Consider the following 8703-nt stretch of genomic DNA (forward strand, 5'->3'; position numbering starts at 1 on the left):
GACTAATACACACTGATAGACCTAATAGACTAATACAGACTAATAGACCTGATAGACTAATACAGATTGATAGGACTAATAGGCTGATACAAACTGATAGACCTAATAGACTAATACAGACTGATAGGTCTATTAGTGGCAATAAGCATATACGTGTATTAGAATTTGTATCAGAATTTTTGCTAGGGTTGTGTTACTACAGCACTTGTTTGTTACTACAGTGCTTGTTTGTGTCTCCCTCTTTATGTTTTCGTCCAGTTTCCCACTGTTAGCCGCCATGGGACTTCCTAGCTGTGAAAAAGCCTTATAATCTGGAGAGTGAGCTTTAATATGCAGTAAGGCATATAATCTGGAGGGTGGGCTTTAATACTCAGTAATGCTTTAATGAGCTTCATGATCACTCCTGGAGGGATATCTTGGGTAGGCAGTGTTTGGTCTTAGTGATCGTCTAATGGCAAGACAGCGCAAAGACCACACGTCATGACACTGAGACAAGATAGCCGCAGTGCTATTGGTTGTGTAGATTTTTTGCATAGCCAAGTGCTTGGCATAGTGGTGTCTGGTCAGGCAACATAGAAATATGCTTGGGGGGAAGCCAGTGATCAGGTTCAGCCATCTGCAGTGAAGGGGCGTCTACCCACCCGGGGAGGGCGGGTAGACAGCCTCATCCTGTCGGACACCGGTGGAATCCTGTGCCCACGTTGGCAGCTCACTGGAGATGAGGGTATGGAACCTTGAAGTGTTTTGTGTGCAACCTGATGGCTCGCATATCTTAACTGAAGTGCTGTTGGAGAGGTCAGTCTGAGTGGCACCATGAGAACTCCAAAGGTCTCGTGTGTACGATCAGCTGTGCATTTGCTCCTACCTGGTCGCTGAGATGCGATGCTGCGACAAATTCTGCCTGGGTGGGAACTTTTTCGCGAATGCAGCGCAGGGAAAGGACCGTATTAGTTTACATACAGCATCATCTGTCAACAGATCGTCAGTAAGGGTTCCTGAACTGTCCAACACATCGTGCATAGCCGCCGTGCTGTAGTGGACAACTTGAGACCTCAAGACGAAACGTTAAGCCTAAACTCTGGCCAGTACCCAACAGTTGATAGTCTAGCGATGTACTCATTTTTATCCTGACTCGTGTTTTAAGCTATGGGTACCAGTTGTCACCTCAACGTGTAATATTGCAGCACATTCCTGACTGTTAATGTGAAATATCCACACAATCGAATATACCTTCATGGAAGTGTTGTTTATAAGGGGAAATATGTGCTGCTTCCACACAATATTCCATGGTTGCCACAGCCTAAATGTCTGTCGGTTTTGCTTTTCAATTGGTGAACACCCTCAACCTATTCTGGAGCAAGAAATCGAGGCGTATAGTACTGTGTATTGTGGAATGCTGCTCACTTGAACACAGATACTGCCTAAGGCACCTGTTATCTGATCCCTGGGGCCTGCAGGAGACAGAATACCCTGCATATACAAGTACCAAATGCATATTCCCCCTGTAGTGAATTTTCCGTTTCTGATATGCTTCTTTTAACAGCATTGGGTGTCTTCTATAACTACGAAATTGGATTTAGGTGCTCGTCTCATCACCTTTTTCAGTTTAATTTTGCACTAAAGATAGGCAGCTAGCACAACGTAAACTGGGTTTCAGCATGGGCTCGGTGGAGATGACATTTTTCACAATGTTGCATTGTAGGAGACAAAAAGCACTGAAATGATTTTGTGGTACATTAGAGGTTTAACCCACAGGAAAGAAAACAACCAATACAGATGCATATTTACCCGGGGCCAAAACGTGTGCATTGGGATATGAAGAAACACAACAGAGCAAGTCTTGCTCGTAAAAGCTAGCTCTAAACCAACAAAAACATGCGCCCTTCCGTCTAACGACAACGATGGGTGAACGGGAAGCTTTCTCGTGATGGGTTCCTTGGTTGGCCAATCCCACACTGCGAGTATGTGCTACTGTGGAGGTACGCACCACTTTTCTAGAATACCCACAACAACCTTCGGGTGTGCACTCAGTAGGTCCAACGTTTGGGTTTGGGGTGTATGGCGTGAATCGGTACCTGCTGCTGGGCATTCGCTTTGACAGTTTCGAAGTTGAGCAATTGGAAAGACGCCGGCTTGATAACGCGAGGGACCCAGGTTCGATTCTGGCCACAGGAAGCGTTTTTTTCTTTGACCTCAGCCACGATCATTCATCATCGTTGTCAGAGAAAGTTTGCTTTCCTGCAGGCCTTAGTGGAAAGCTTAACTGTAAAAGCTCCCTTCAAACTTATTTATTGTTGCATAAGTCCTTTGTTCAGAACAAGCGCTCCGAACAACGCCCATTTGTATAAGCTCCCCCCCGTCCAAATTCACTGCTAATTTCAAATTTTCGCACCGTTCCGGGAAAGCCCCCCACCCCTAAATCCACTGTTAATTTCCAATTTCCACGGCGTTCTGGAAAAGCACCCCCTCCACTAAATCCACTGCTAATTTCCAATTTCCAAGGCATTCCGGGAAAGCCTCCTTAATCCAGTGTCCACATCCCGAAATCCTCCGCACGCAGGCAACACTGCTGTGCCCCGGCTGTCTATAATCCAACCCAATCATGGTTAGCAGCCTGATAGCCCTATCTCTACGCACCATTACTCGTTTTTCAATTGGTGGTGTCGGTTTCTTTTGGCGGCACCATATGCTCGATCTTGCTGTCGAGGCGGTGGCCGCTGTACCCAAGGATACGGCAGTACGGTCGTTCAAAGATTGTGGCATAAGCAACACACTGGATGGTCGGAGGAAGGCGACCTGCATGGTGGACTGGCAGGTGTTGGAGTGAGGGCACCAGGATACTTGGGCAGACTTCAAGCGGAACTTTTCTTTGGGACTGACCCAGAGGAATCTTTTGATGGTTTTGAGAGGGATGACTAACATTATTTGGCGCAATGATAGGTGCATGTGCATTCCACGTTTTTTTTCCTGGTGGGAGATCGTTGTCCCCGCCATCTTGAATTGTAGTGTAGTTTCGGGATAGCGCCCCCTCCTCACTTTGCCAGTGATCTTGACTTTGCCACTTCTGTGGAGAGCCTGGGACTCTCAGACACATAGTGGGCGGCTGCGACAAATCTAGCCTAGACCCCGCCAACATCCACCTTTCAACGGAGCTCTGGGCGAGAGCCTTGGTCAGCTCCGGCCTCAAAGATCAGCTGTGCTTGACCGAAAGGGCTGTCGACGCGGCCTGAGCTCAAGGCATCTTGGAATAAGGGCGCCTCTCTGAAGCATTTCCTTGATTAATTATTGATAAAAGTTTATTCTCTCTCTTGCCTACAGAGGGTCGCTTGCTCGGAATTTTACGGTAGTTTATTGGCATATGGTTTGCTGAATGCAGCATTTAGCAATTGCTGCTCAACAAGTATAGTCCTTAGGAATTTCACTATTGTGCCATGCGGGCCACTTTTTTCTGATACAACGGTGGGCTGTCACAGCACTGAAAACAAAAAATAGCATGCCGGCCTACTGCAGCACCCTTTTATTGCACTCACTCTAATTGCTATTAGTATATTTTAAGAAATCAATTGCTCTTTTAAGAAACTTTATAAAAGAAGGTTAGATTCCTTAGATCATAGCATCATCTGCTTGCAAGCCGCTGCCCAGTGTTCTCGCCTGCATGCTCAGTTTAGCAGACGCTTAAATACTGCTTGCACTTTGAAAATGTCGAGAATAACTTTTTCCGCACAAGAAAAAGTAGAAGCCAATAATTAAGAAAAACGTTATAAAACAGCAGTTTTTTTCTTAGAACAATGTTTAAATAGCAAACATAGTCAGTAAAAGTAGAGGGTGCTGCAGTGGACCCTTGTGTAGAGTGCCTCAATGCGCGCATCAAGGCACCCTACCCATGTGCCATTCACTTGATGGTGTGACATCCACACAAAGCCTCTGCCAAAGGGCACTTCTTGCCCTGGGGTTTGAGGGTCTGCACCCGTGTATGTGTGTACCCTATTCCACCCCTGCATCTTACTTGTAACCACCAATCGCACCAAGTACAGTGTTATGCTGATTTTGAATGGGAACCTTAGGTTTGAAAATTGCAATGGTGACGGAATGCGTGCCTTTGACTCGCAGACGGTGGCAAACTGCGTGACGGAGCAGAACCTGGAGGAAGGGCGCGTCTACCCACCGCTGTCCAGTATCCACGAAGTCTCGCTCAACATCGCCACTGAGCTGGCCACGCACTTCTACGCTACTGGGGTGGCCACAGTGAAGCCGGAGCCCAAGGACAAGAAGGCGTTCCTCGAGAGCAAGCAGTATGACTTCAGCTACCCTGGAACCGTCAGGATCAAGTAGAGGCCAACACAATAGGGGGGCAGGGGACATTCCTTTTTGCGCAGAGACTGATGCCGCGTGCTCAGCCGTTGTGCGTTTCTCATGGAAGCCCTGCACGATTGAATAGTTCCAAATTGTCTACCTGGAACTGCTGTAATCTATGCTTATGTGCATTTTCTTTTCTGCTGAAAGGTAGTTTGTGTGATTATCCGTATGGTTAGACGCACAATGTCAAATTTTGTTAGGTGTGTACCCGGAATGAAAAGGAATACGGCCAGCTTTAATGTGGCTCGCCTGATGTAAAACAAAAAAATACAATTTTCACCTTTGGCAGAAACAAGAATCATTTGCGCAACAAGATGCAAAGCCTTTTCGCCACATCCTTCAGTATGGTGATGGAACAAGGTTATGTTTTGCTGGCTTGTGAGCAAAATATGGGACAGAAATGAGCAAACGGGCCGCAGGGCATCTTCCTGGCCCATTGCTGTTCGCACGTTGCGGCATTAATATCTAGACATGTGTATTTGCTTTTAACAAACGATTTGGGAGCCTAAAATATGTTTTACAAGCTGGTAACAGCTACATCAAACTGTCGAAGTCTGAAGTCACGACTAACAAGCAGCAGGCTGCCATTGTTTGTTGCAGGGTTATATGCATAGTAAGAGCACAGGCAGCAAAGAGGAAGGAACTACAAGGTGGTCACCCTTTTGCAAGTGTTGCACTTTTACTTTACCACCATTTATCCTTGTGCAAGGACAGAAGACACAAAGTTTTGTGCAGTCATTTATTTTCTCACATATATGCGTTTTTAAGAGTGTGCACACGTTTATACTCGAAGCAAATGAATCTCTGTGAGCACCAGGTGCATCTCAAAATCACTTTGGTTGTAGAAACATAGGCTTGGAGGTGCTCCAGGCCCCTGACATTGAAATGCACAGCGTCGTAACACAAGTTTCTAGCTACAAAACGGGCAATGTGGCTTGTGTTTTCCTAACTGTGGTGTTGTGGCTTTTTTAAGCGAGATTATCATATTAAGGAAAATGTTCTTCTAGTCTTCACTTTATCTTAAGCACAAGCTTTAAAAGTTAGACATGTTACCGAGGTTACCCCTCATATGCAGATCCTGTTTCAGTGATGATTATATAGCGTGCCCAGTTCTGTTTTTTTTTCGACCTATCAACTTCTTGCTTGGTGCAATTGTTCACAAACGTACCAAAAACCCGCTCTGTAAACTAATCCATTGTTCCAATCTTGTGCAGTGAAAGTTGTTAAATGCTGCGTTTGATTATGCGTTGACTTCCTGTGTCAAGGAAGACGCTTGTATTATGTTTACTGAAGATACCGAAATTGAAGCAAGCACCAAATGTGCTCAATGGATGTTTTGCTGTGTGAAATGTTTGCAAAGTTAAAGTTATTCATCCTTATGAATGAACAAGGCCGCAGAAAAACTTGCCTATGGGTCAAGCTGAAAGTCAGATGAACTTAAGATTAGGCTTACACGGTCGCACAAGGTGCTTATAGAACGAAAAGGCACACAACAAAAGTAGTCGCAAATCTCTGGCCTTCGTCTTGCTGTTGGCAAGAACTGGCTGGAGATGGGGATAATTACACCGTTGTGATCCTTGAGCTTCTTTGGCACTGTGTTGGTGCCGCTCTCATCTAGGGAAAGCTTTTACGATATAGCACCATCTGGCTAGTGATCTGAAGTATGCACAATGCACCTCTGCCCATGTCGTATTCACTGGACCATTTGAACGTTTTGTGTGCCCTGCTCGGGAATTGTGATAATTGGCTATGGTTGAGACAATGTGTGTGGCTCATCCCTGTCCTCTTCAGCTCATATTACCATTGATGCTGTTAACAAATTGTTTGTTTCTTGTAAAACGTATTTTGCAAACGTGTTTTTAACAAGTAAAGTAACCCCCCTACTGCACCTTCCTCTACCATTGCACTCTGCACAAGGAAGGTACTGATTTTAAAACTATACTGTAATTTTTACAGTAGAGCTCCCCCAAGATAGAGAAGTGTACCTGCACATTATTTGTGGGCTTGTATGCTTATTCTGTGCACAGTCCAGTCATTCGACTTTGAGAGTAGCCATCAGTCAAGGGGTCTGCAGTCTGAAGCACGAGCCAACGTTTGTTTTTGACGTCCATTGCTAGTGGCAATGTTTCTGTGGGGAGCTGCTAACAACCAATTGCTTAGTAATGCAGCATAATGGCAAGCTGGGCTAGTTGGTAAATGTGCACGACATAACCGTCAAAAAGCGCGACACTGAATTTGTGAGAGAAACAGAACAGGACGAGCGCTTATCGTGTTGTTCTGTTTGTCTCAGGCTCTCAGTGTTGCACTTTTTGGAGGCTTAACTACTAACCGTGCGAGTAACAAAATACAAGATTGAAAGTGGAAAAATTGGTCTTTGAAATTTAGTGCGAAACCAAGATGTCGTCCACATTAGCCTTGATTTTAGGTGTTGCTGAAAATTGGAAAGGCACATTGTTTATTAATGATTTCGATATTTTGAACCATTCAATTTGTATCTCACTGCTGAAATCAGGAGATAATTTATTCTGTTGTTTTGTCTGGCAGAGTATTATTGTAGAAGATTTATACAGCAATCATTTTTTATGAATGTTGCGTATGCAGAGGCTCGTGTGTTAAAAATACACTATGATTATGGCAAAATTTTCAAAGTCCGATTCATTGGACGATTTCTGGGGTTGGTGGCTTGAAAAGGAATAGATAGTAATTTAAAATGGTCACATTTACAGTGAAAACAAATCCACCCTCATTTTTTTTTTGGCAGGCATTCAAAGCCTAGGTGTGCTAGACTAACCAACGTGCAAGACTGAAATGGGAAAATGAACGGTATGACAATTTTTCTGCAACCAGATTTGACATGTCGTAGCCTTCTTTTTACATGTTATTTATTCTCAGATTTTTATTGTTGGCATTGTCCATTGTTCTTTGTTAAAAACATGGGTCACTAAAGGGTATTTCCAGCTTCTGCGGGAAACTACTGAGCTTGTGTGGGAGTACTAAATATTTTGTCGGAGTTGCTGTTCAGCCATGTTCAGTGTTTGGGGTTTTTCCTCGAAACATCAAGCTGTGTACTTGTTGAAAATTGCGCATGAATTATTGCATATTTGTTGCCGTATTTAAAACACAGTGTTTAAGGTAGAAAATGTTGCAGCAGTATTTGCTACCAGCAAGATTTACCACCTTGGTAACTTTCTTGCATTCCGCAATGGTCATGTGGCTGTACTGCTGGTAAATGTTCTTTGTCACCATACGTGACGCAAGTGTTGCCTATTGAACTGTGCGTTTTGTGTGCTTGCAATGACAGCAGTCACGCGGTGTTGTCTTATGCCTGCAGAAGTAATCTCGGTGAAATGTTGACTCTTCGGCTAAGATGACACATACAGCTGTGGTACGTGCACTATACTTGGCATGACTCTCTACCAATAAACTTTGTAAACGCATGTTGGTGTCTGCTTGAATAAAGAAGACAAACGTTGGTCACTGAAAGCCTTTTTTCCTCTTCCTTGTGTGCTTATGCTGGCCCATTCGAGGGAGCACTAAATAAATGAGCAGTGAAACATACTTGACCTTGGCTGGAGTCAAAAACATGCTTGGCTGGCTGAAGGAACTGTTGGCTTTTGTAACATCACCTTTTTGTAGGAGTACATATTACAGCTAATGTCCAGCCCTCGTCCTGCATGGTCTTTCCTTCTTCTCTTGTCCTTGGTGTGCTGCCTGAGTGTTTCACACTGTCCTACCTACTGTCCCGCTTTAACACCCTGACAAGTAATCAGTGACCAGTGCCGATGTCAAAACACAGGTGAATGTGTTATGTAATGCCGTTTGTGCATTTACTTATGAAACATTAGTGTCACTTCTATATCCCTGCTAAGGCTGTTTTCTGTTCCCTAAACAAGCTTACCAGGCATTTAAAGCACTCGTGCAGGGAGAGGGAGCGTAAAACCAGTCTTTCCCCCCCTCGCCCCTCGAAACTTTTTATACTGCAGGAGAGGAAACGGTTTGGGCCACGAATTCTGCTTGTCATGAAATGATAACTGCTATATATTATTTTGCTTTGAAAGCTTGAAATTCAAACCATATGTGGCTTCGATGCACGCTCTCAACCGAACGATCACCTATTTCGCAATTTCACAGGGAAAAAATGAAAACCATCACAAAGTGGTACGGCATCATCCTGAAACTTTTTATTTTTCATTAGAATAAATGCATTACATACCTCTAGTTTCATTTCTCTTGCTTCATTGTTGCCTTTTACATTTCATGTTCTCTTCCCTTTTCTGCCCCCCCCACTGAAATCAAATCCTGCGCACACCGCTTATCTAATGCATTAAAAACACTTCTTATCTGTTA

General features: G+C 44.2%; 1 protein-coding gene across 4 annotated transcripts in view; it reads left to right on the plus strand.

Annotated features, from left to right (window-relative positions):
• Positions 1–7839, plus strand: part of LOC144152601 (NADP-dependent malic enzyme-like) — a 173418-nt gene extending 165579 nt beyond the window's left edge. For all 4 annotated transcript variants that reach the window (XM_077683917.1, XM_077683918.1, XM_077683919.1 and 1 more), the window contains one exon: positions 4111–7839. In XM_077683917.1, the coding sequence (XP_077540043.1) occupies positions 4111–4332 (222 nt within the window). In that variant the 3' untranslated portion in view covers positions 4333–7839. The remainder of the gene's footprint in view (positions 1–4110) is intronic.
• Positions 7840–8703: the final 864 nt, after the last annotated feature.

Source organism: Haemaphysalis longicornis, unplaced genomic scaffold (genome assembly GCF_048455015.1).
Source record: "Haemaphysalis longicornis isolate Haplotype H1 unplaced genomic scaffold, Haemaphysalis longicornis Haplotype H1 scaffold_9, whole genome shotgun sequence".
Lineage (NCBI taxonomy): Eukaryota > Metazoa > Arthropoda > Arachnida > Ixodida > Ixodidae > Haemaphysalis > Haemaphysalis longicornis.